Source organism: Leuresthes tenuis, unplaced genomic scaffold (assembly GCF_036924035.1).
Source record: "Leuresthes tenuis unplaced genomic scaffold, fLeuTen1.0.hap1 SCAF_7, whole genome shotgun sequence".
Lineage (NCBI taxonomy): Eukaryota > Metazoa > Chordata > Actinopteri > Atheriniformes > Atherinopsidae > Leuresthes > Leuresthes tenuis.
In genome coordinates, this window is record NW_027325361.1 from 20,915,192 (window position 1) to 20,941,460 (window position 26,269).

Sequence of the window (26,269 nt, forward strand, 5' to 3'; positions counted from 1 at the left end):
CATGTCTGTGACTCAGAGTCTCAAAGTCTCCTTCTCTCTTCAGCATTTGTCCACTCATTTATCCATTCATCATTTGCTCCTACGATTATTTTGCATCATATAAAAATGGATGATAAAACCGTCAGTTGCACATAAACTGAGGTTAATAGTGTTTCATATGGTTGATATTGAGACGTCACTACAGTCTGAATTTAATAGTCTTTTTTCTCTCAGAGCGATAAAGAGCCTAATAAATGGAAATTCCACTGTTAGGTGGCAATTATTGAGTCTTTTACTGAGTGAAATAAAAACACGCTTCTAATTAAACTCCCTTGTTCCCCTAAACAAAAGTTTGTTCCCATGAATACAACGTTGTAAATACAAAATGAAATGTGGTCATCCTCCAGGCAGCATACAGGGCTTTTTTTTTTCCATTTCTAAACTTGGGGTAAAACAACATATGAAAGTTTCTGTCAGACATTTGCATAACTCGCTTTTTCCACCTTTTTTTTCCAGGTTGGAAGTCTGCCTCTTTGCATGTGTTTGGGATGAAGCACCTGTCGGACATCCACCTCCTCCTGCTCTTGCTCCTCCACCTGTTAGGAGCCGTCACATCGCAGGTTAATCCAGGTGTGTGCTCTCACAGGATGACAGATTGTTCTGATCTCTGTATGCAGCAATGAGGTCATATTTAAGTTTGTGAATACTTTGGAATGAGTTTTGGGTGCTATTTTTTGGATTTGATTCTCCTGTCTTGCAGTCCAGACTGTGACCGGTTCAGATTTGGGAAAAGTGGTGCTTTGTGAGAGCCATGTGGTCCCTACTCTCTGGTTTAGCTTCTTTGATCTCAGCGTGCACGCCTTTCTCCAGCTCTGCTGCCTCTATTTGGGTGCTTTTTGTGATGTCAAATGAAAAACATCCAATTTTTTTTCTTTAACGAGGAAGTAGAGTAGCAACATTTGGTAGGCAGAGAATCAAACAGAAACCAAAGTGAGTGAGTTTTAGTTATAGCTGAAACAGCAGAAGAACAGCAGATATTTGCCAGTAAAAACCTTGAGCTGGCTACTGTTTATGATTTCAGTGTCAAAGCCTCTGTCATCGGGCTGAGGTTTCTTTATTGTTGAAAGAATAATGAATGGCAGATACCCAGAGTTAAACCCTAATAAATGATGGCTTAGAACTGGCTTAACAGGTCACACTAACCTCTCTGTCAAGCAGCATTAAAGAAGACAAAAAAAGCATAAGTGGGAAAAAAAGCCCAATCACTTCCACATCCTCTGACCTAACGCCAACCCTCTTCTACTTTTAAAACAAAATAGTTCAGATTACATTCTGCTTGGTTTTAAAACTGCAAAACCCAATTTTACTTTGAGTAAGCCTGAAACTAAAAGCCAACATGAAGTCATGATGACAGGCCTGGGGTTTTTTTTTCTGCTCTCTCAGCTGGAGATAAGTCAACTCTGCTGAAGAAAAACTATTTTCAAATCAACTAAGCTAAGTAAACATCAAATAAACTTTTTAATAATATCTGTTTTCTACACTTAGTCATTCTCAAATGTACATAGAAACATACCACATGTAAGTGAGGAGTCACTCACTTACCACTCATTTATTCTTTGTGCCAAAACAAAAAGGCCTGAACAGAATTTTTTACACAGAATTTAGACAAAGTAGGAAAGTAAAGGGCATATAAGAAAGAGGGTTTCTGGTAAAAGAGTGTCTTAAGTAAAATAGTATGTTCATGGTGTGGTCCCTTTCATCCCAATGTCTCCTTACATGTGTATTCATAGCCTCTTCAACAATATGTTAGAGGAAGGACTTTGAGGATTTCACACCAAAGAAAGTAGAGCTTGGGTAATCATGAGAGATCTTGTCAACTACATATTATGATTTTAGTGTTTGACTCCACTGAGATCTCTCACTTTTGACACTTCTTTGTTATTGTGTGTGCATGTGCATGTGTGTTAGAGCACACACTTGCATGCATATACCCGCGTGCACACGTGTACTGTGGATCCAACTATCCCACTGGAGTCTGTGGCTAATGCATACCAGACATTCTGACAGCAGGAAAGTCCATTGAAATAGGTTCTGTCTCTCTTCCCTTTGTGTGTGTGTGTGTGTGTGAGAGAGAGTGTGTGTGTGTTTGTGTGCGTGTAATTCCAGTATTAGACCACTCTTAAGTCATGGAAAGGACTGTTTGTTCATCTGATTGTGGTCAAAGTTCAACACGTTCACTGTTCCACACAATGTTTTGTATTGATAATCCGACCCAGGAGAGTTCTACATTACTGAAATTACTGCTAATTATTTTTTCAAATACGTCTCCGCTGTTACAAAAGCTCAAATCTCAACCTGGTCTCATATATTGAAGCAGGATGAATCCACCTACAATCCTGTCTACTGCTTTAGTTCTGCTGCATTGAGAAGAGGGTCATTTTTCCAGTCTGGAAGTATTCATGGCTGAATTTAGCAGAGCTGAGATGTTGAGTGATGCCAACTTTCCCCTATTTAAAATTCCCAAGCAATGGAGTTATACCATCCCTGTCTTTCCCATTTTACTTATGAGTGGGCGAACTTTATTTCACTGTGGAGAGGGAGGAGGTGCAGTCACGAGCACAGGCCTGGGCGGAGAGGCCAAATATCATGCAGTAGTGTTATTGTGTGGGCTTCCTCTGGGGAGGATGTTTAGAGTAAATCTTGGATGAATGAACAGGTGAATCACTCAATAGATCCAGTAGGAGGAAAGAGCCAGTTGAAAAATAAAAGCCAGATATCGCTGCAACAGACATCACAGCGCAGAGCATTATGGGACAACTCTGCCACAGTGTGAAGCCACAAACTAAAACAAAGGAACAAAATGCCTCTGATCTTCATACTGTTTGTATCATCTTATGCCCCACATTTATTTTTGAAAGAGAAGGGATTTTAAAAAATACCACCGAATGTGAAAAAGTACTACAATACAAAATTGAACACAGCTGGAAGTATGGATTGTTGAAGAAAAATAAAAAACAAAAAGATGCATCACCATCTCTATTCCGGTTTTACAGAAACTTTTTTTTAACCTACGTTGTGTGTGGTAGAGGTGTGGATATCGCAAGCCACAAGTCTGCCTACACTGATGTCTATCAATTTTTGTTTGATCACTAGGATGGTGCTATGACACTTTAGGCTTCAACACTCACTAGAATGACTAGAATGACAGTGTCTGGAGCACGCTGTTGACAGCTGTGCATTGATGGAAAACCTGATGTCTGAATGTCTTCTTCTTGTTACATTGAATGCATGCTTAAATGTGCAGCCAGGCAGGGCAACTGTAAAACAGTAACATTCTGAGACTGTATGCCTCTCCCTAAACTGAACAAAAGAATCCTGAATCCAGCAGCTGGTCAGGATTGAATTCAATAGTAAATCATTAAATTGAGTCATGCCCCACATCTGTTAAAACTGAAGTCCGTCGACAACTGTTTAAGTGAAGCTGCTAACAAACAGGGTCCAACCTTGGTGCTAATGTGCTGTAGAAGGTGACCAGCGGCCACAAACAACTCCTTAAGTTGGTGTTGGCATTGTTTTTCTTCGATATTGGTGGTGATGATCACTGAGTTCTTTCTGTAATTTTTTGAGTTGATACTGACAGCACTGCAGGGGCTGTAGCAGTTGGGGTAACTGTGATAAGGCGAGGGGCGCGGTACATTCTGGACAGACTGTCAGTCTGGAACAGGGTTGAATCTCTTAATTCATCATTTGAGCAGTAATCCCGTAATTCCCACTTGTGGCCACAGTTGCTGCTGTTCTGCATGTTTCATAGTAACACCTGAAAAGGCAACTAAATAAACATGGAATTTATAAGTGTTGTAACCGAAACTGACTCTACATAACGGACACATAAGGAACAGGTATAAACCTCCATGACTGCAGTGTGTTTTTTGTGTGTGTTAGAGTTTATTTGGAGTCAGTGGTTGAGCTGCAAGCTCTACAGAACAAGCCTGCCTTTCACTAGTCAGGGTGCGGTAAAAATCAAGAGGTGAGAGAGATGGTTGGCCCATAACGCCTTCATCTCGCCGTCTTTATTCGTCCACCACACAAGGCTGTTATTTTTCCACCGTTTTCTTGGGGGATATTTTTAGATGGTGTGGTTAAATGTGTAGCCTGATGTGTGGTGGTGGGGGTAAACCTGTTCATGTGTGCGTGTGTCCAAATGTGCACTCTGGACTGCCCCCACAGCTCGCCCCAGGGGTCACCTCTGAGTGGGTTGGGTAGATAAATAAACACAGCAAAAACCAACATTTGGAAGAGTGGTCACACATCCGGCACGACATACTGAAACCCATCTCCTCTCTTTCCAATTTTCTGTAGGATGTGGTTAAAGATTCTGATAATGACTCTTAATTTTATCTCAATTTCTTTTCTCCCAACTGTTTTGTTAGGGTTCATAAAGGTAACTATTGACAGTACTGTAGTAAATACCCTTCAGGGAGCTCTCCTGAGAGAGACATGCCCTATGAGGTATATCCATAGCTGATAGGAATGCTAAAGTTTTGTAAGAGACAGCTGGAGTTTGGTATTAAAATCACTTTATATTTCCTCCTCACATATGGGCTCAGCAAATACAAAAAACGGTTGTTTTTTTAGCTTCCACCCAGAGAAGATATTATCCCAGCTCCAGAAAACCTATTAGTAATTTTACCATGTGGTGACTGCTCCAGACATCATAAATTTATGATGGTCAAACACATGATGGCCATTCTGGGAACCACCATTATAATCTACCAGGGTGAGAACTGGTATGACATTGAATGTGCAAACAGCATATGTCAAGGAAAGGAATGAATGGAAGTCTTCTGTTTATAGACAAAGCCCTCAGAGGTAAATAATGCTCAGAGGAGTTCCCTGGTCCCCTGGGGACTATTATCAATTGTTTGGTCCAAAGGCAGAGAGTGAGATTGACTTACTTCAGCTTATCCTCACGTGAGATAATTTGGATTAATCTATAACAGATGTCTGTGTTGCACATTGAGCAGTTCTGACAATGACGTTTGTGCAATTTGAGTTCTACATCTACCACAGAGCTGCTTTTTAAATGATGCTGCTAATGATACTAAATATTAAAAAGTTGAAAAATTGACCAGAATGAAGAAGGAAAAAGGAGAATGCCTGCATGCTTGTGTGTAGAAATGCTTTTTGTGAGGTTGGAGTGTGTGTGCATAGACATGTGAGGAGTGTATCAGGTCATCAGTCCAACCCTCAGGCGTTTCCACATCGACTTTTAAGCAAATATTTAGAGGAGATCAAGAAAAGAGGAAAAGGGTGTCACAAGGAGAAAAAAAAGAATGATGGAAAGAGCAAGAGAGGGACAGCGAAGGTCCTGAACCTCAAGCTCTGCTGTTGCTGGCATCTTTTCAAAGGTTTTCTATCAAACAAGAGGCCAGGCTAACAGGGTTACACTCCCTTAATGTCCAACTCCAGCTTAGCTAAAAACTGCAGCCTAACACTATCACACACACAGAAAAAAGGTCTTTCCAAAGGCTCTTTCATCCATAAATGAGGTTGCAGGGTGATCATAACCTCTTAGCTTGAACTATCAGTCTAAGATCCATCCTAACTCATGAATAGTGTTAAAAGGTCTTTTATGCCCTGAGAAACAAATATACATCTGGGAGGTTTTAGAGTCTTGTAAAAACTAACACATGCCGTGCTGGCTGTGTCACGCTCACTTAACCACTACTTTGCTGAGTCTTAATGGGATGAGGATGAATGTAAATTGTGACCTTTAATCCAGCCACTAAAGGGGGCAGACAAGGGAGAAGAGAGACCACACAAGAGGATATGATGGAGAGGAAACAAAAAAAAGGGAAGATGAGTGGGTGGAGTGACATGCAGGACACAGAGAGCATTGCTTCTATTGAACAGGGGGAGTGATGTACGTGTACGATCCACTTTTACCACACACACACACACACACACACAAAATCCAGTATTATCCATCAGGTTTTTAAATAGAAGATGGGAATGAGGTAGATCTTTTGCGAAAATGGCTACGAGCCTCCAGTGAATGTTTGAGTATAGTTTCAAATTTTCAACACAAACCACTGCAGTGACTGGTCAGAGCAGAGAGACGTGTTTCAAAGTATGATAACTTCATATACCAGCAGTGGAAAGACCACAGGAAAAAAAATAATGCATAGAAAGTGGCTTACTTATCTGTCAATTAGAAGTTGTATCTTCATTAAAAACAAGTTCAAATCATTTTATTTAATAAGATGACTCTTATTAATGATGGCAACTTTGTTCTGACCAAGCTTATACGTACGCACAAAGACCTAAAAGCTTTTACATAAAGTATTTTAGACAATATTCAACTCATCTTCAAAGAGTTTTATATCAATTTCATCTCATAGTTTGGTAGTCTGGACTGCTACCTTACAGCTTAGGCTCACTCTTATGCTCACATATAATTTTGGAAGGCGCAGCATGCTGCTGTAACAGAAATGTATTTCAAGTCAATACAAAGACCCTGTCAACAGCTTTAGAAGCCTCAAACCAATTTTACTTCTGGCCATGTTGCTAGTAACATTTCTGTTCAATTTGAGCTGTAATTTGATTTTTAGTGTTAGAAATATGTAGTTACATAAATAGGTCAAAGAATATACGTTACAAAGAAACCATGCTAATAGTTTAACATCTTCATCTCAAGCTCAGTGATTAAACTGGTTGCCTTCTTTCTTGCATGAGAGACCAATTTAACAAGTTGCCACGTAAATAAAGAGGAAATCAACAAAATTTTCATATTTTCCTTTTTATGTAATAAACATCATACTGTGTCATACTGGCCTTCCCTAAATAGCATAATCAAAAGTGCTCTTTCAGTAAGTACTGGTAAACAAAAAAGCTTTTCAGTTCTAATTTGTCTCCCTCCCCTAAAACAGACCTCTGAGAGTTTTTTTTTCCATTGTGGCAGTTTCATTATTCACTCACTCTGTTCATGATTGGTCACTTTTATCAAAGAATGCTTTGGTATCTTAGATGTGTGTCGGTATCCTCTGGGGATGTCAGGAGGGCAGATACTGGATGAGTACATCTCTGCCTCGAGCCAGTGGTCTGAATCTACAGCAGCAAGATACGGCAGGTACGTCTCACACGCAGACAAACTCTCCAACACAAGTTCCATGTTTACCTCGATAATGAGCCTGTGTGTGGGTGGTTTATCCTGCAGGGTGCCTGTGCCAGTTTATTTGCAGTAAACCACAAACTGGGGTATCAGTTCTACTTGCAGCCACAGGATTAAGCAAGTGTGGGTGCGTGCACTGTAGTACTTAGGTGGTCCTTACTAAGTATCAGGATAACAATTCTAAACACTTTCCCCATCCATCTTAACTGTATTTTCAGTCTCCCCTGGCTTTCCTTCTACCTTGCCAACCCCCTGTCTTAAATTAAATCTTTAAGATGAATATACAACGGCAGCCTTTCACCAACGTGCTTTTATAACAGGCTTTAAGATCTCAGATCCACCTCTCCACTGCTTTCTCATCATCCTGTCCTAATTTGTCTTCTCCCTTCCTGTTTTCCCTCTTGTTCTGTAATTCTAAAGAATATCCACACCCTGTTGCTTACTCTTACCCCCATTTTTTCCTTCATTCCCTATTTGTGTGTTTTCCCCTCCAGATTAAATTGTGAGGAGGGTGATGGCGCTTGGTGTCCAGAGATAACCGTCGAGCCTGACAACCTGAACGAATTCCTCCAGATTGACCTGCGCTCACTCTATTTTATCACCCTGGTGGGCACACAGGGTCGTCACGCTGGGGGCATTGGTAATGAGTTTGCCCAGATGTACAAGATTAAGTACAGTCGTGATGGCAGCCGCTGGATCTCGTGGAGAAACAGGCAGGGCAAGGAGGTAACTCAACCTTTTAGTCAGTGCTCCGCATTGGCAGGGGTGTAACCACAAGTCTCTCTGCCTTGAGTGTCAAAGCGTAATATATTTTGACCTTTATAACCAACGTCTAATAAACACGCTTTGCCTTTTCATCAGATTTTATGGTCTGTCATTGCTCATACCGGATGTTATTTAACATAGATAATAGACAAAGAGCAGATTAAGTAATTCCAAGGAGGCTATGACTTTGCTGTCATACTTATTCTAAGCTCAGTGATTCTCGATAAAAAGTTGATGTCCTCAAGAGGTCAATATATGTTCTGTTTTCCTTATAGGTGATTGAGGGCAACAGGAATGCCTATGACATCGTTCTTAAAGACCTCGATCCACCCATCATCGCTCGCTTTGTTCGCTTCATGCCTGTCACAGACCACTCCATGAATGTCTGCATGAGAGTAGAGCTCTACGGCTGTGAATGGCTGGGTGAGTTTTAGTTCTGGTTGGAGTTACGTAAGGATTCACAAACAAGGAAGCATGATGAAAATATTGCAGATGAGCTGAAGCACCTTTGAGCCCATGAAGATAGTAAAGATCTGCTGAATCTCACACAACCTTTCATATACAGTGTACCACTAAGATAATTGTCTATGTTATTTAAAAATAACTGTTTATATAACTTAAATTTATATGTATGAGACTATAGCATCCGAAATATCTGAACATACTGAAATCAAATTAAACAATAAAGAAAAGCAAAGAAGAGAGTGAGGATATGATCAAATGCTAGTGCAGTTTTTGAATTTTGTTAATCCCAGATAGATAGATAGATAGATAGATAGATAGATAGATAGATAGATAGATAGATAGATAGATAGATAGATAGATAGATAGATAGATAGATAGATAGATAGATAGATAGATAGATAGATAGATCTGGAACAGGAACCACAGGACCCCCCCCCCATACTGTTCCTCAGCATAACATATACATTCTCTGTCAGCTTGTTCTTTGCTTTGTTAAAGTAATCCTATATCACTTATAGAGTATAAGTGATATAGGATTACTTTTTGTAATTCACAAAATGGAAATTTCCACCCGTCCCACGTGCAACTAGGCAGTCGGTAACTATAGTGACCTTCAATTCAACAGTTTCAAACAAACGCTGAGGTTTTAAACAATGGTTTTTTTGACCAACATGAATAGCAACTCCACAAAAAGTCTTTGAGGGTAAGTAGAGTCTGATTTTAAAAATGAACTATTCTCTTTTCTTTACAGATGGACTTGTTTCATACAACGCACCCGCTGGACAGCAGATGAACTTGCCTGTTTACCCTGTTTATCTCAACGACTCTGTCTATGATGGAGCTGTTATACACAGGTGTGCAGGCTCTTATCCCTGTTAACCACCTTTCTCTCCTCTCTGCCTCATTGTTGCACTCATCCCTCATCATTGCTTTTTCTCTTCACCATGTGAACTGCCTGGTTACCATGGTGAAAGCAAAAAAGACAGACGGCGGCAAGAGGGTCATTGTGCTTTACTGTTAGGCAATACCTCAGGGCAGTGACTGAGTCATCTATTCTCACAAAGATTTAAAACAGGAATGAATCAATTGCGGCATTTTTTCATCGTTTCGTTGGGATTATGGCACGGCGAATAATGTCTTCCATGACACAGAACTTCATTTCTCTTTTCCTCTGTCATGGAGACTGTGCAGGAGGAAAAGAAAATAAGAAAATGGCCCATATTACAGACAAAAACTAAAGAGAGCTTTTGTTTGGTAATGGTGCCACCTTGTGTTGAAGAGCTGAACAGCTTTTTTTTTTTCTTATCACAGATTATCATAATCAACCGACCAAATAACAATGTAGTAGAAAAGATAAAAACAAGTATGTAACTATTCACAATTTGAGCCATGGTCTCATAAGCAGCACAAACAATAACTCAACATATTTTTAAAAACTACATAAAAAGTTTTCACAGCTATCTGGTTGTTGGAGCCAAAAAGGTATGAGGTGTAAAATATGAGATCTAATATAAACAATTAAATTAAAACATTTTTAATCTTTCTTTCTTTCACTGTACTTAAATTTATAGATAAAAAATGTTGCTATTATGCCATTATAAGTAGATTTAAGATGCAGGAATAGTCTCTGTGTGAGTCAATAATGCCAATGAATCCAAACAAGACATTTCAGAGCACTGCAAATAATACAACTTTGCTGTATATGTATTGACACAAATCAAACCAGCCTTTTAACACTCTGCTAATACTCTGCTTTTGTCTCAGTATGACAGAGGGCTTGGGCCAGCTGACTGATGGACAGTGTGGACTGGACGATTTCACACTAAGTCACATCTACAATGTGTGGCCTGGGTATGATTACGTGGGCTGGAATAATGAGAGCTTCCCCAGCGGATTTGTTGAAATCATGTTTGAGTTTGATCGTATACGAAACTTTACCACCATGAAGGTGAGATCCTTGATGAAAAAAGACAATAATCACAGCTGGTGCTTAGTGCGGTCCCCCATTAGTTCTGAAAATGTCTCTGTGTGCCCAGGTCCACTGCAACAACATGTTTTCCAGGCAAGTTAAGACGTTCCGACAAGTGGTTTGTTACTTCCGCTCTGATTCAGACTGGGAGACCACACCAGTTTCCTTTAGCCCAGTGGTGGATGAGAAGAATCCAAGTGCCCATTTAGTCACTGTTTACCTGGCTAATCACATGGCGAGTGCCATCAAGTGCCAGTTCTACTTTGCTGATGCGTGGATGATGTTCAGTGAAATCACTTTCCAGTCAGGTAAACACCGAAGAGCTTAGTGGATAATATGTAACTTAAGTAAGATAATTGTCTGAAGCTTTTTAAACTTATCTAATTATTTGAAAAGCTTTGATGAAAACACCCTTTCATCTTGGGTTTAATGAAATCAGTTCTCGTCTTGTGCTATTTCAGATACAGACATGTACAACACGACAGTGGCTCCACCCCTGACAAGACTTCCACCAAACCTACAACCAGGTGAGCGAGTGCAACACTCACACACAGCTCACACACTCTTTGACTGTATTCCACTAAGATTAAGGTTAAGTAAAAGCTTCTCTGACATACATGACAATCAACCAGTTTTGGTCACATCCACCACTGTTATTTGAGCATTTAATAACAATAATGAGTGCACAAACATTCAAATCAACAGAAGAGAAAGAGAATTAGATGACTTACGGTAATCAATCACTTTTACACCAGATACTTTCTGCATGACATGCTGCAGACTTCAAATTTGTGTAATTTTTCATGACAACAATAAAGTTTCTCACTTTAAACCTTTGATAAATGTTGTAACTGTATTATTTCCCGTTAAATCAAGCCTGTCATGTCAAAAAGTCTGATGAATTTTCTCACCACAGATATATACGTTTTGTTGTTGAGCCAAAATGAGCAGTAGCAGGACTCATGCGGCCACACCTAAATGATGCAGCAATGATTAAAGTTATCAAGGATAGCTAAATTGGAAGAAAGTGACTGACGCGAAAACTATCTGTTCCACCTTTACACATTTCATAAAAGGTCTAGTTGTTCTCACTACTTTAAAATTCTGATTTTATCGCAAAGTATGGCTACCACGTACAATACATGCAAAGAGTGTCTCTCATTGTCTCTTCCCAGAAGATGACCCAACCCATAAAGTAGATGACAGCAACACCCGGATTCTGATTGGCTGTTTGGTGGCCATCATCTTCATCCTTGTGGCCATCATTGTGATTATCTTGTGGAGGCAGGTGTGGCAAAAGATGTTAGAGAAGGTGAGCCCACACCATCTTTTTTCGTACGATAGAATATCTGAAAGTTGTAGACCAGTTTGTAGATCCTACGTAATTTTGTGCATTTCAATTGAAGTTTTCCTCTGGGAGTTGGTCAGATCTGTTCCTTCACCCAGCCCCCAACTCCTTTATTCTAGGCCTCTCGTCGGATGCTGGATGATGAACTAACTGCTAGTTTGTCAATACAGAGTGAGACATTCGGCTACAACCACAACCAGTTGAGTACAATGAGCGAGCAGGAGTCTAATTCCACCTATGAGCGCATCTTCCCCCTTGGTCCAGACTACCAGGAGCCATCAAGTCTCATATGCAAGCTGCCAGAGTTTGCACAGAGCTCAGAAGAGCCAGGTAAGCTGACACACACATCTGCTTACTTACACAGATCTACTTAGAGTGATATTCACCGAAAAAATGTGCTCATCTTATTGTGGTTTTATTTCTGTATCTCATGTTATGTTGCAGCTTCAACCAGCACAGCGACTTCTAAATCCAACACTACAACTGTGGTCCAAGATGGCGTCCCTCACTACGCGGAAGCAGACATTGTCAACTTGCAAGGCGTGACGGGAAGCAACACATACGCCATCCCTGCATTAACTATGGACCTGTTGTCAGGGAAGGATGTTGCTGTGGAGGAGTTTCCACGAAAACTGCTCACATTTAAAGAGAAGCTGGGAGAGGGTCAGTTCGGAGAGGTGTGTCCCTTACTTCCTTACTGCAGTTACAGATTTGGAGAAAACAAATGCATTGCAATGAAGACTCAATGAGGAGTCCTCCTTTCTCCTCCTTTCTGCTTTAGGTCCATTTGTGTGAAGCAGAGGGAATGCAAGAGTTCATGAATGAAGAGTATTTGTTTGACATCCCAGAGGACCAGGCAGTCTTAGTGGCTGTGAAGATGCTTCGTTCGGATGCCAACAAGAATGCAAGGTGCAGTGCTTCTGTGACTGGAGCTGAAAATTCTTAGTAATAGGCTGCACATTTTGACTTATATCATTGTAAACTTGTACAAATTGCTTTGTGTTTGCAGGAATGACTTCCTTAAAGAGATAAAGATTATGTCACGTTTAAAGGACCCCAACATCATTCGCCTCCTAGCCGTGTGCATCTACAGCGACCCCCTCTGTATGATCACAGAGTACATGGAGAATGGCGATCTCAACCAGTTTCTGTCCCGCCACGAACCTGAGGGACAGCTCGCTCTGCTCAGCAATGCACCTACTGTCAGGTAAATATGTGACTCAAGTTTTTAAATATATATTTTATCCCCCTTTCAAGCCGGTTGTAATATCTCTCCAATTTCCTCTCCAGCTTCAATAACCTGTGCTACATGGCCACTCAGATAGCCTCGGGGATGAAATACCTCTCCTCCCTGAACTTCGTCCACCGGGACTTGGCCACGCGGAATTGCTTGGTTGGCAAAAACTACACAATAAAGATAGCTGACTTTGGCATGAGCAGGAACTTGTACAGTGGTGACTACTACCGCATCCAGGGCAGAGCAGTGCTGCCCATACGCTGGATGTCATGGGAGAGCATCCTGCTGGTGAGGATAGCTTGTAATTTGCCTTAATGTTTACATTTCCTGTAACATATTTCCAGCTAGTGCATGAAAACATGCTCACCGTCTTTTCTTGTGCAGGGTAAGTTCACCACAGCGAGTGATGTGTGGGCCTTTGGGGTGACCCTGTGGGAGATACTAAACTTCTGCAAGGAGCAACCTTACTCTCAGCTCACAGATGAGCAGGTGATAGAAAACACAGGGGAGTTTTTCAGGGACCAGAAACGACAGGTGAGCGTGAAAACGAGCATCTACTGCACCAATAAGCACCGTGGAATCCCACACTTAACTTCCCGCTCCTTGTCTTGCAGATCTACCTGCCCCAACCTGTGTTGTGTCCGGACTCGCTCTACAAGATAATGCTCGGCTGCTGGAAAAGGAACACAAAGGAGCGGCCCTCCTTCCAGGAAATACACAAAGCCCTACTGGATTTACAGCCCTAAACCAGAGCAAAGTTTAAGACAGTTATGCCCAGTCTGCTCATCTCAGAAAGAAGTGGTGCGTGATGAAGATAGCAGATACGATCCAGGTTTAGCTATCTTGTTTCAGCAGAGATGCAGAGTGGGGGGCACCTGTGGGCTCCAAACTACAATCTGGGAAAATGAACTTAACACACTACAAAGGTGGACTACCAAAGACATTTGGTGTGTTTCAGAGTGAAACCAATTAGCACAAAGATATAGACAAATAACTACGTTACCATCCTTCAAATACAAACAAAAGCATGTTAAAAGACATGAACTGTGGATGTAATGTGTGCTGAGGAGGCCAAAATTTAAATGTAACATGTGACATTTGACACTTTTGTATCGATATGCAAATTCCATTTGTTATTAGTAGTTTAAATTTCCCATGTTACAATGTTTGAATTACTGATATCAGATTAATTCTTTCTTGTGTTTTCTTTTGGAAGACTGCTTGAATGTAGAGGGGGAAAAGCGCAGCAAACCATTAGTTACTGTTGGATTTCATCATATTTCAAATGTTTCATCTCATTTTTAGAAAACATTCCACACATTTAAAGAAAGAATAATAACAGATAAATATCAAACTTCTGCCGTTTTTCCCACAGGAATTTCAACATGAAGTGTATATGACTGTGTATTTTCAATAGATAAGTTTAAATCTCAAATATCATTTTTTGTATTGATATTTATATGTCCATATGTGTCTGTTTATATATTGTTGATATATTTGTGTTATGATATGCTCTTTAACTGGAGTTTTATAGTTGATTTACAGCAATAATCCATCCTGATTACATTTTGGATTTTTTTTTCTTTTCCCACCTGCAAATGGTCTGATGTTAATCACAAACTGAGCTCAACAGCATGCTCCTTCTATAATTAGGCTGATTTTCCAGGATGCTAATCAGGAACAAGGCTGTGTTTTGGTCTTGTGCTGTGTTGGATCAACGATGTCAGTGAGCGTGTTGTGGATGTTGATAGCTATTCTTTAAAGTCCTGAATGTAGATGAAAGTTTCACATTAAATTATGTGTTTATTTGAAACGATGGAATAAGTATAACTGATATGAATACGTACATGGCAGATCGTGTAGAAAATATAAAACCCAGCTTATAACTCATCCTCAAGTTTTAGTTATCAGCACTCATTTAGACCTGTCTTTTATTCGTTTTTCATTTATTTTATGCATTCTGTATTCTTGCTACTTAGGTTCGTTCCTTTTCCTTCTGGCTTATGTCTGTACTTTCTTTTTTCAGTGCTGAACACAGGCCTGCCTTTATCATAAATCAAAAACAGTTATGGCTACCCTAATACAGGACATTTTAAACTTTTTTGTGGAAGACATTCTTAATAGCTCAAGAGAAAAAATTAATTGAACATATTTTGTTCAAATGCTCATTTATGAGGCATGTGGTGATTGTCTTCTGAAAACAACCCTGTCAAAGTCCTAATTTGTTAACTTTTAGTAGATCTTTGTACTCAAATGATTGTCTTTCAGTGAGAATTTTTCATATATGCTGTAAACAAAAGTTAAACTTTGATAGACAAAACACAAATAAAATCCAAACAGGGAATTTTATCCCTTTCAGAGCTTTTGTCTTATTCATTAAGTGAATATTTTATGGTGTGTCTGTGTGGGCGGCCTTTTGACTGAGCTGACTGATATCAAGATCTTATTGGCTGGGATGCTGCTACAGTATCCAATGAAAACATTGGGGAGGGGCCATAATATGACTCCACACAGGTGGAAACATCTCCCTGAACCAGACAGACAACCTGTTGCTCTATCCATGTAGCTGTCATAGCTGTGTCTTCTGTGTTGCCATTTTGAGCTTCAACAAGATGAAAAAGGTGGTTCTGGTCACAGGAGCAAATAGGTAACAAATATGTTTTTTGTCATGATTACCAACCTTATGTTTGGCATCTTGAGTGTCCTTTATTTGTCCCTCAGTTGTGGCAAATTGTGTTATTGGAGCAGAACAGGGATATACCAGATACAGAAATCATTTAGTGGTTAGAAAATTGCATACAGAAATAAGAAATAGCCCCCCCCCCCTTACCTCTTCGAAATATACAGCTCTTGATTAACATTTTTTTCTTTGTTTATTTGACTTTTTGAAATATCTGCACAGAGAAACCCCTGGCAAATGTGCTCAGTAGCATGACTGTAATAGTAATACAATGTAAGGGTTTTCCTGCAGTGGCATCGGCCTGGCGCTGTGCGAGCGTCTCCTCTCACAGGACACAGAGGGTCTCCAGCTGTGTCTTGCCTGCAGGAACATGGGCCGGGCTCAGGCCGCTCGCTCTGCTCTCCTCACCTTTTACCCCACAGCTCAGGTGGATCTGCTGCAGATGGACACCAGCAGCATCTCTTCCGTCATCACTGCTGCACAGGAAGTCAAACTCAGGTGGGAGGAAGGACTCAGCAACACTGACATTCTCAATAGTCATCAGTACTGAACAGGTTCTGCTGCTGACTCTTTGTGTTCCAAAGTCAAAGAATTAAAACACAAGTCACCTGCAGGTATGACCAACTGGACCACCTCTACCTGAACGCAGGCATCATGCCAAACCCACAGTTTGATGTAAAGGCCTTTTTTAAAGGGCTCTTCTCCAGGTACATTGCTTATTTCACACTCTACGTACTCCGTTCATTTACAAGATGACACTTAATTTTCAATACCATAAGAAATCATATATTTGAGCATTACTTATGTCACACATCGACCTTTATTAGAGCTCAGATTTATGTAATGCCCTCATTGCAGAAAAGTCATCACTATGTTTGCCACCGGAGAGGGGATTCTCACGCAGAAGGATGGTGTCACCCCTGATGGCCTGCAGGAGGTTTTTGCGACCAACCTCTTTGGTCACTTCCTTCTCGTGAGTCACTGGTGCTTTGACTTCTCAGTCAGCTGGTGTTTTGGTCTGATCCACTCCATGTGTCAAATATGCAACAAAAGCCTCCAGTGTTCTGCAGCTATTATTGTCTGCTGTTTATCCTTGATGGAAAAAAATATGGGTGATACCAGATCTGTCCGTCACGTAGCAACTGTGTTCATTAAAAATTAACAGCATGCTGTATCAGCTATAAGGTCACTGCAGACTTTATTCTGCTTAGTCTACTTTTGCAGGTGAACTTATAGAGGTATTAAGTTGCTGTCAGAAACTAAGCTTTGTATGGTGCCTGTTTAGACATTGAAGAATCATGAATCCATATTTCCTGCTGTGCAATGACATTACATTGTTGCTACTGTCTTAAAATCTATATTACCTTTCAGTTTCTCAGATAAGTGTTGATGTGCATTCATGCATGAAAGAAGTGAAATTTTCTTGTTTCTCACACAAGTCTACAATCTGAAATGGAGATACCTTTTTTTAACTGAGATGAGCTGTTGGTTTGTTTCAATGGAAACTGTTTAATGCCCTTTTTAAGATACATGTTCTAATGCTGTGGATATCTCATGTGTTATGGCCCAGGTTAGGGAGCTGGAACCGGTCCTGTGCCGTGCAGGCCGGACATCGCAGCTGGTTTGGACCTCTTCAAGTAACGCCCATCGCTCAGCCTTCAATCTGGAAGACATACAGCACCAGAAAGGAACTCAGCCTTACAGCTCCTCCAAATATGCCTCCGACCTGCTCAGCCTGGCTCTCAACACGCACTACAACAAACAGGTTGACTTTTGTGCACTTCATGTGCTGTGTGGGACTAACACAGAGCCACTTAAAGGGATCATTCTGTATGTTCTATTTTAGGGTTTGTACTCATCTGTCATTTGTCCTGGTTTTGTGATGACAAGTCTGACGTATGGCATCCTGCCCTCCTTCCCAGCCTTCCTCTGGACACTGCTCATGCCTGTCTTTTGGCTAGTAAGTTCAACTCTGTGTTGTATGATGAGAGGAAAAATATTTGCTGTGGCTTTATATACACATATTTCTCTTTCATGTTGACAGATAAGAATTTTCACAAACACTTTCACATTGACACCTCAAAATGGAGCTGAAGCACTGGTAGGTAAAACAAAAGTTCTGATTTCCATACATTGTTCAGTCCAAACTGATAGCCTACACTGAATTCTGTTCATCTTGTCAGTTTTGGCTATTCAGGCAAAAGCCTGAATCACTGGACCCATATGCAAAGTACCACAGCTTAACATCAGGACTTGGAATCAACTACACAAAACAACGGAAGGTGCGGCAGGTCAAATATCCATAAAAATTCAAATCTGAATAGTCTGTAAAGCAGTTTATGCTTTAAAGTTGTGTGTCTTCTGTTCCCATTTGCAGATGGATATTGATTTGGAAACCTCCGAGTTGTTGTATGAGAAATTATTACAACTAGAAAGTGATGTGAGAAGCAAACTGAGGGAAAAATTAAGTCCAACATGCTCATAGTGGACCTGCAGGACCCGAATTATGATACATACGGTGCAAAATACAGCGCATTCCACACTTGCAAGTCACCTGGGAGGTACAAATGGTCTGACTGTTAAGACTCCCAAAAATATCACTCCTCTGCCTCACACTGTAAAGTGCATGTCTGAATTTACAGCAGGTTAGACATGTTTCCATCATTCTATATCTAAAGCTTGATATATCTATGTTATAGCAGAGTCAGCAGAGTTATGTATGTTGTGCTACTTTGTGGAAGAGTTTACAATAAAAATGAGCAATGACTGTTCTGCTTAATCTCAGTTCACTCACTTTGCACATTATAATATCAAGGAACAATACAGTTTTGCCTGTGAACATCCACTGCACTACTGTCCTCAGTTGCGGTCCAAAAAGAACTTCCTCCAATCCAAATATTAATCCCAAGATCCCCACTACAAATCGGAGTGCAGTCGGACAGCAAACTGTCAGTCTCATGGCAAAAGTTCACATAAGTGGTCTGAGTGTGCACCTCTCGGGTGTACGGCGATGTCGGCAAATGCGCACAGGCAATTCTGAAATCGCGCTGTGGAGAGTTTGGGGTGCGCTGCCAGAATTGGTCACCGGGTTCCACCGTTGGTTTTCCAGTCCCACACTCCTCTTCCGCGCTGTTCAATTTTGGGTTGCAAAAAATCCACACCATCCCGCAGAAATAGATAAAAAACGTGCCCATGACCATAGCCATGAGCGCATAGGACTCGATCATTGCTTTGGTGACTGGAGGCGTCATTTTTGGATGCGTAGGAGCATTGGACAGAGAGAGCCTTCAAGAGGGACGGCCAGTCCAAGTGGCATCATCGTGGGGGAAGGACCAGCATCCTGCTGCACTGTTCGTTAACACTCGAGAGTGCCTAACAGTACAGAAACGATTGGTATTAAAACCGATCATAACTAGTAGCTATAATCAGTGGTCCTTTCACAGACACGAAATAAAGAAAAAACGTTGTAAAGTGTTAGAATAGTTGTATTGTTTTTTTGTATTCAAGGTTACATTTAAGGTTACATTTTTTTTTTGTGAATGAGCACACCTTTTCATAAAGAGTAGCCTATCACTCAAATGTTTTTACACAACTATCCAATGTGTGTTCCAAGTTCTGAGTCATGGGCTCACAGTAGTGTGCAAAATTCTCACTCCACCCCTCATTTCTTTATATTTTGCTAGCCAGACTGTCTTGTAATCTCATAGGTTCTCCAGCCTTCTCTGTAAATTGCTTATTGTTTTGTTAATGGCAGCATGTTGCAAAGACAAAACATTTGTAGCATTTGTTTCATTACATGGATTCATTTTGTTCACTATTCACAATATGAACATGATGTATATTATTGTGTGTTGATTATATGTGGTCTATTGCCTGTCTTGACTGGAACTTATAAAAATATATTTTATATATCTAAGAGTTTAATTTTCCTGGTTAAACAGAGGTTTAAAAATGCTGAGTATGGGTTTACTGAAATCTTGTCAGAAACAAGCTCCAACATTCTGTTTCAGGCATCGGGCTGTTATTCTTTTAAACTTAGAAATACATTGTCAATCCTCTTTATCATTATGAACAACTTTGTCTGGCAAAAGACAAACGTTTCCTGTGCTGACTTGCAGCTGATTGTCAAACACTCTGATTCCTCTGCGCAAACATTTTTCTTGCACTTTTAACTTATTCTGCAGGGACAGAATGCAAAACAGATGACAAATAGCCAAGAGAATGAAGTGAGGTATGAAGAGAGGAGGATACCGTAAGGGGGGTGTCTACACCAAACTAAATCCACATTCAAAATGACAAAATTGTCCTTGAAACTGAGCAGAGCTAAATCAATGTAAACACAAACAAGCTCACTGGAACCAGCAACAGAACAATATTTACAACAGGTTTAAGGAAATTCTTGATCTTTCAAATTATTGATCTTTCGGATTCCCATTATAGTCTAATCTCACAGTTGTGCACCGATAGAGGTAAAGTTTAATCACCTTAAAAAGCTTTATAACCTACATTTCACTTGCATAATAACAAGTGTGAAATGAAAGCTTATAGATAGTTCACTTATGCAGTTGAGTTTAAATATGACTTGGAGCTTAGTGTGGTGCTAATACTTATTTTGACAATGTCAGTGTTGGTGTGCTTTTTCTGAATGTTTTAAAAGGTTATATTATAATTTGTTTACTTGTCCTTTCTTTAGTCTTTTTGTTAAATCAACTGCACGAGCTCTCTTGTCAGAGACACCCATTTTTGTTTTTTTGGTTCTGCAAACATATACAGCAGTTTCAAATGAGCTTCGCGGGATGTCAGGGCTTTCTTTCATGTAAAAAGAGTAAAAACTATTACAATGAAGGTTTGACAAGTCTAGCGCCTTTTTCCACAAGTCCAAACAAGACCAAGAAGTGCAAACGAGGGTAACCATGCTTTGCTTTACATTGGCCAGCATTGTCAGATACTCTGGTATTATGGGTAGTTGTGTTTTTCATTCACGTATTCAGTAAGGATAGCATGGCCACGCTCTTCCAAAAGAAACTACACGCCCCACCCGCGCGAACTCCTGAGGTCCCGGATGTGACTCGCGCCGGAAGAGAAGAAGGTCCTTTCCCAGCCATCTTGTGGCTTCATCTAGCGAAGTGTTCGCACCAAGCCTCGTAGAATCGGAGGAAAATCCTGCTGAAGGGGCGCCATCATGCCCGGACAAATGCAAGAAGGTTTTGGCTGTGCCATAACCAATCGGTTCGACCAGTTATTTGACGACGAGTCGGATCCATTTGAGCTGCTGAAGCAGGCCGAAGTTAAGAAGAAGAAGGAGCCAGCTGCCCCTGGTGCCGCCAAGACTGCAGCTCAGGCTGCAAAGCAGGCGAAAAAAGAATCCCAAAAAGACAGAAAGACCCCCCTGTCAGATAAGAAGGAGGAAACCCAGGCACCTGTCCCGCTCAAGAAAGATGGTAAATTGTTTCAACCTCTTAAATTTTATGTTGTCAAAAAGCAACTGAAAATGTTAGCTAATAGGCTAAGTTGCTTGCTCAACAGCTAGCAACGATTCTAAGCCCCGTGACATGAGGTCCGCGTGGGCTCTTTTTGTGTCACTTTGGGCAAATTTTTGCAAATACGTTCATGCATATGTATATCACAATGGGGCTTGTGAGATTTTATGCGATGCCGGGATAGACTTGGGGATCATTTGTTTTGTCGTGCACCCTTGATGGGCCTGTTTGAGCAGGAGTGTCTCAAAGCTAGTTGGCTAGCTGGAGGACGTCGCTTTCATGTACCAGTAGAAATGTTAGCTTGTGTCCTCGTGCGACTTTAAAGTGAGATCACTTGTTGCTATCTTCTCCCAGATTCGCGTGGAAATGATTACTAATAATTACTATGCGAAGAATTTACTGTCAAGAGAAGATACGAACTAAATGAAAACGGTAACTAATAACTATAATATGTTTAACGTAAGAAGACTTAGGGTAGATTTGAATGAGTGTCTAACACGTGCGAACTTAGCCGATCAATATCTAATTGGTGGATTTGTCTTCAGACACTAGTCGCAGCACCGATCTCATGGTGATCAACCTCGTGGCTGTAGTGTGGGGCGTGTGAAGGCACAGCCTCCACTTGGCGCACATTACAGATTGCACGCAATCGACGGGCCTTGGAGTGTTTACTCACCTAATGTCAGATACTGTTAATGCTAATTTAAATGTTAACCACGTGGCCCTCGAAACGTTCTCCAAATTGGTACACTTTCATTGCGTGAAGGCAAATTTGCGAAATTAAGCTATGCATCCGGCGTCAGTAGTTGCCTGGCATGGGTATGTGGTCAGAAGCAGTTAGATCTTTTAGTTCTCATCATGTCATACTACCAAGTGGGCTCCTATCCTTTTCCTGGAGAAAATATGAGACAGGTGCTTGGACTGGTGCAACCAGCTGCTGCTGTATAGTGTAGGAGATCTATTTTGGTATCTGGTGATTTAGTCAATGGGTGGGGGACTTGTTGTGTCACACTTGGCTAGTGGCAGTTAGCCATATGCCAAGGAGGGTGAAGCATGGGCTTGGTGTTAATCCTAATTTAACCGATCCATACGGTTTCTGAATAGAAGTAATTTTTTTTCATTTGTGGTTGACTTATTGAAAATAATAAAATTCTGCATAATCTCTCCTTGAATGATTAAGTATACTGAAAACTCTTGAGTTTGTTTTAGGGAACTGCTGATATTGAATTAAAGGGAGATTCTGTCTTTTCACATTAATTAGAATTACTTGCTCCACTTAAACAGAACAATCATCTTTGTTTCCCTTTTCCATGACTCAGCAGTGCGTCCAGATCCATGAGTGTTGGTGGTAGTCTAATTCTCTTGTTGTGGTCAATCCTAGGTGCCGGCATGAGGAGAATGGGCCGAAAGCCTGAGGGCGAAGGAACCAGACCTCAGGGTGGTCAGGGAGAAGGCCGCCCCCCTGCAGACAGACGACCTGTGGACAGGCGGCCACCTCGTCGCTTCGAGAGGCCTGCTGGTGAAGCTGGAGAGAAGCCTGAGGGTGGTGAATTCTCAGTGGAGAAGTGAGTTTAATTTCCATTCAGACATTTTAACTTAACAGCAACCATGTGGGTGAGGTTGAGAATGGATCCACCTCTACTATACATCTCACAGGGCTTTTTTTTTTCAGGGTGGGGTAGAGCAGAGCAGAGCAAAGCCAGAGGTTGAATAGATTGAATATTGCACTTGGGTGGTTCTGCTCATGTTACTCAGAGATAACTGCAATGTAAAATAAACTGAATAAAGTTCAGGTTTTTTTTAGGTCAGAAAGACTATTTTTTTACAGTTTGTTGCTGCTGCCCCCAAGTGGTCCAAAAAAAAATCTCATTACCGGTTTAAAGAAATTTCAATATAGCCTACAGTTAAACAATATGTACTCCTTTGCTAGTCATCTTCACCATGTTGGGGGTAATATTTATATCTTAATGGTTATTTGGTTGGTTATCTCCACAGGCCCGTTTATGATCGGCCAATGAGGGGACGTGGTGGTGCCAGGGGTGGCCGTGGCGGCAGAGGGCGCGGCATGGGTCGCAGCGATGGCTTTGATTCCCGAGGAAAACGTGAATTTGACAGACACAGTGGCAGTGACAAATCGTAAGTGCTTCTTTTTTTTCACATGGGGAAAAATGGATTTGTTTCACCGAGTCTTGTCAAGACTTTAGAGTGTGTTTTTAATGCAGTTCATGTGTTATGATCACGGCTAAAGCAAATGTTGTTTCAGTAGTCTGAAAGGTGAAGAGAAACGAGGTGGAAGTGGGTCTCACAACTGGGGCACCGTCAAGGATGAACTTAAGTGAGTATTTACAGATACAAAATCCCTGAAAATTTGCATATTTTTCTTCAAGTTTACAAATGTGGCAAAGTTTGAGTAACAAAAGAAGTCAAAATTCTGATTCTGGGTGAAAGGGCTAAAGTTTGGTTTTACAGGAAGTTGACAATGATTTTCTTTTCTTTTTTTTTTGTCCCTCCTCACAGTGAGCTTGACCAATCTAACGTCACCGAGGAAAACCCTGAAGGAGAGGAGCATCCACCTGCTGACTCTGAAAACAAGTAAGTTCTTGTTTTGTCTAATACTTTCTCTCACTGTGATGACATTGTTTAACTTGGTATGCAAATGTTGCCCAAACAAATCCAAAGCATTTAAAGACCAGTAACACATGCACAGTGAGCCCATGTTTTTGTCAAACAGTAATTGGATTGAAAGACGATGTTGTTGATGCTACTGATGTTCATCTTGGGTGGTGTGTTGAAGGGAGAATGAGGCTGAGGAAGTGAAGGAGGAAGGCCCCAAGGAGATGACTCTGGATGAGTGGAAGGCCATGCAGGACAAGGAACGGGCCAAGGTCGAATTCAACATTCGCAAAGCCAACGAGGGGGCTGATTGGAACAAAGGATTTGTGCTGCACAAGTCCAAGGCAGAAGTAAGTCAAGATTTCTGCCGTACTTTACAGGGAATTGAGTTCAGTTTACTGGTAGCCATGCCACGCCCATCTCAACAGTCAGAACAGGCTCTTGCTCTTGAAAACACAACAGCAGCAGCAACTCTGCTTGAATCAAGAGCCAATTTTTGGCATTGTGTTGACTAATAAAACCAAATAAGCTTCAATGCATATGAGAAGTCTAAGCGTGTCACTGTATTCATTGATATTGGCAGTTAGTGTCCGTGCACGCAGCAGCTGGCATGTTATTGCTAACCGCAGGACTATAGAAATATTTTTGGCTTTTGTTGTTCCTAACACCATTTAATGTTGTCTTTAATGTAGTTTTCTCCAACACAGGATAAGAAAGATGATGTGATTGATCCCGAGGTTGAAGAACCCAAGGTAAAATTCTAACGTTACACGTAGTGTATAATATTTCAGTCCAAATATTATAAGAAGTAAAACTTACAAACACTGCAGGCCACAATCAGACTAAAACCCCTCGTTTTTGCTATTCAGGTAGATGATGAGCACCACTTCCGGAAGCCAGCTAATGACATCACATCCCAGCTGGAGATAAACTTTGGAGACTTGGGCCGTCCAGGCCGTGGACGCGGTGGACCTCGTGGCGGCCGGGGAGGTCGTGGCCGAGGTGAAGCCCCAAGGCCGACCCGTGGAGGAAGGACTGACAGGGTACGTGGTTTGAAACCAGACAGTTTTTTTTTTTATCTTGTTTTAATTCTGTATCACCTGTTAGGATATAAGTATACCTCCCTAATAGCTTCTTCTGGTTCACTTTTCCTTGCAGTCATCTGCGTCTGTGCCAAATGTGGACGACCCAGAGGCCTTCCCAGCCCTGGCTTAAGCCCTGGTTGCCCTCAGGCCTACAGGAGCCTCCTAAGCACCTCCACTACGAGGCTTGCATGTTCCTGGATCCTTCAGCAAAGTGAAATGATGGAGAAGACTGTCATAACTGGCACTCAATGTGAGGACTGAGTTTTACCCAATAAAAACAAAACATGACGGGGGAAAAAAATTTACAAAAAAAAATACAAAAAAAAGAAAAGGACTTCTTGCTACTTCGGAGCAACTTATTGGTAGAGGTTTTGTATTTGGAAACAAAGTAGCAGGGATGTTTTCATACAGTATTTTTTTCAGAGGTTATGCATTGTCCATTAAAAAAGTTTTGTAATTGCTGCTTGAAAATATGCATTTTGAAATGTAAGCATAAGAGGATCTTTTAGCGTGGTGTTGTGCTGCTGCTCGCTCGCTTTGAAACAGGCACCTCGGGGCTTCGACCCAAGCGTGCGAGTGCTGCCACACCAGGTATTTCAGATGAAGTTACAGCTTCACTCATTGAGATTTAAGGAGTTGTTTTTTTTTTTTTTTTCTTTTTATTCCGCACTGGGTTATTTTATATTTTATACAGGAGGTCTATTCTTGTATGATCTTCAGCCTGTAAATCCGAACTATTTTCATAAATTCGTTCAGAGACTGTATTTCACATGGTGCAAATAAGACGCTGATCTTTGATCAAGACACGCTGCCTACATTTGAATGCATAGATGAAATGGCACATAAATCTGAATTTAAGGTTATTTTGTATTGAAATGTTTTAAAAGAGCAACACTTGATCATTTTTGGATGAACACACTGATGTTAACTCTGAAACGTAATCCTGAGATATTTGTCAAATGGATTGATTAGAAGCTGAAAGGAAGTTTTCATGTGTTCTGATTTTCTCATATTTGGGGTGATATTCATCCAATGTTTCTTCCTCTTAGCCCATTTCATCTAAAGTCATTGGCCATGTGCAAGTCAGTTACTGCCTTTCTTTTTACTTCCGCGTGATAAGGAGAGGATGTGTTTTTACACAGCTGAGATGTGGCTGGAGACCTCTGGAAGCTCTCAGACCCTGTCCGACTGTTTACACACTCCACTCGAGCATCCTTCTGCAGGTGTAAACTCAGCCCGGCTTCAGTTTGTTACAGCAGTCTGTTCTGTGCCGATATTATCCTCCACTGTTGACTTGCTCTGTAGCTTCCACAGTGGCACCACTGCATAATTGCTCTGAAAGAAATACAGTTGTCCATTGTGTGGAACAACTGAAGTGCTGTACAAATGTGTGAATTCCAGCCCTGCTATTAGACCTCTGTCGGTAAATAAAGGTGGTCGACAAATTTTTTTGCACTGTAACCTTGCTTTTTTTTCT

The 26,269-nt window shown here is 41.0% G+C and overlaps 3 protein-coding genes across 5 annotated transcripts in view; all 3 read left to right on the top strand.

Moving 5' to 3' along the window:
• The window catches only part of ddr2a (discoidin domain receptor tyrosine kinase 2a), a 29,391-nt gene extending 14,739 nt beyond the window's left edge, over positions 1-14,652 (top strand). Inside the window, exons 2-17 of one of the 2 annotated variants that reach the window (XM_072389822.1) lie at positions 496-609; positions 7,006-7,108; positions 7,645-7,876; positions 8,191-8,338; positions 9,132-9,234; positions 10,145-10,328; positions 10,417-10,657; positions 10,811-10,876; positions 11,525-11,661; positions 11,817-12,027; positions 12,142-12,374; positions 12,479-12,606; positions 12,707-12,904; positions 12,988-13,222; positions 13,319-13,468; positions 13,549-14,652. In XM_072389822.1, the coding sequence (XP_072245923.1) occupies positions 528-609; positions 7,006-7,108; positions 7,645-7,876; positions 8,191-8,338; positions 9,132-9,234; positions 10,145-10,328; positions 10,417-10,657; positions 10,811-10,876; positions 11,525-11,661; positions 11,817-12,027; positions 12,142-12,374; positions 12,479-12,606; positions 12,707-12,904; positions 12,988-13,222; positions 13,319-13,468; positions 13,549-13,680 (2,583 nt within the window). In that variant the 5' untranslated portion in view covers positions 496-527 and the 3' untranslated portion in view covers positions 13,681-14,652. The remainder of the gene's footprint in view (positions 1-495; positions 610-7,005; positions 7,109-7,644; positions 7,877-8,190; positions 8,339-9,131; positions 9,235-10,144; positions 10,329-10,416; positions 10,658-10,810; positions 10,877-11,524; positions 11,662-11,816; positions 12,028-12,141; positions 12,375-12,478; positions 12,607-12,706; positions 12,905-12,987; positions 13,223-13,318; positions 13,469-13,548) is intronic. The other variant, XM_072389823.1, reaches the window with a different exon arrangement.
• An 849-nt stretch (positions 14,653-15,501) lies between these two features.
• hsd17b7 (hydroxysteroid (17-beta) dehydrogenase 7) lies at positions 15,502-19,074 on the top strand. Its single transcript, XM_072388719.1, has 9 exons — positions 15,502-15,581; positions 15,906-16,112; positions 16,229-16,321; positions 16,473-16,587; positions 17,185-17,379; positions 17,461-17,574; positions 17,659-17,715; positions 17,798-17,896; positions 17,992-19,074. The coding sequence occupies exons 1-9, from the start codon at positions 15,547-15,549 to the stop codon at positions 18,097-18,099; spliced, it is 1,023 nt and encodes a 340-aa protein (XP_072244820.1). The 5' UTR covers positions 15,502-15,546; the 3' UTR covers positions 18,100-19,074.
• Positions 19,075-20,688: 1,614 nt separating this feature from the next.
• On the top strand, positions 20,689-26,238 carry serbp1a (SERPINE1 mRNA binding protein 1a). Of its 2 annotated transcripts, none has more exons than XM_072389820.1 (9): positions 20,689-21,055; positions 22,476-22,659; positions 23,090-23,230; positions 23,361-23,429; positions 23,612-23,686; positions 23,889-24,057; positions 24,400-24,459; positions 24,577-24,750; positions 24,866-26,238. In XM_072389820.1, exons 1-9 carry the CDS (start codon positions 20,797-20,799, stop codon positions 24,920-24,922), a joined length of 1,188 nt encoding a protein of 395 aa, XP_072245921.1. In that variant the 5' UTR covers positions 20,689-20,796; the 3' UTR covers positions 24,923-26,238. The 2 variants fall into 2 exon arrangements, with proteins under 2 accessions (XP_072245921.1, XP_072245920.1); XM_072389819.1 differs by having other exon boundaries at positions 20,690-21,055; positions 23,358-23,429.
• Positions 26,239-26,269: the final 31 nt, after the last annotated feature.

What these genes read in the sequence shown, in the direction of transcription:
- hsd17b7 (XM_072388719.1), top strand. Translation starts at nt 15,547, where the DNA reads ATGAAAAAGGTGGTTCTGGTCACAGGAGCAAATAG. An exon ending in TCTTTGGTCACTTCCTTCTC is followed by an intron (nt 16,588 to 17,184) that starts GTGAGTCACTGG and finishes GTTATGGCCCAG; the next exon opens with GTTAGGGAGCTGGAACCGGT. An exon ending in TCATGCCTGTCTTTTGGCTA is followed by an intron (nt 17,575 to 17,658) that starts GTAAGTTCAACT and finishes TCATGTTGACAG; the next exon opens with ATAAGAATTTTCACAAACAC.
- serbp1a (XM_072389819.1), top strand. Translation starts at nt 20,797, where the DNA reads ATGCCCGGACAAATGCAAGAAGGTTTTGGCTGTGCCATAACCAATCGG. An exon ending in TGTCCCGCTCAAGAAAGATG is followed by an intron (nt 21,056 to 22,475) that starts GTAAATTGTTTC and finishes GGTCAATCCTAG; the next exon opens with GTGCCGGCATGAGGAGAATG. An exon ending in ACCGTCAAGGATGAACTTAA is followed by an intron (nt 23,430 to 23,611) that starts GTGAGTATTTAC and finishes CCCTCCTCACAG; the next exon opens with TGAGCTTGACCAATCTAACG.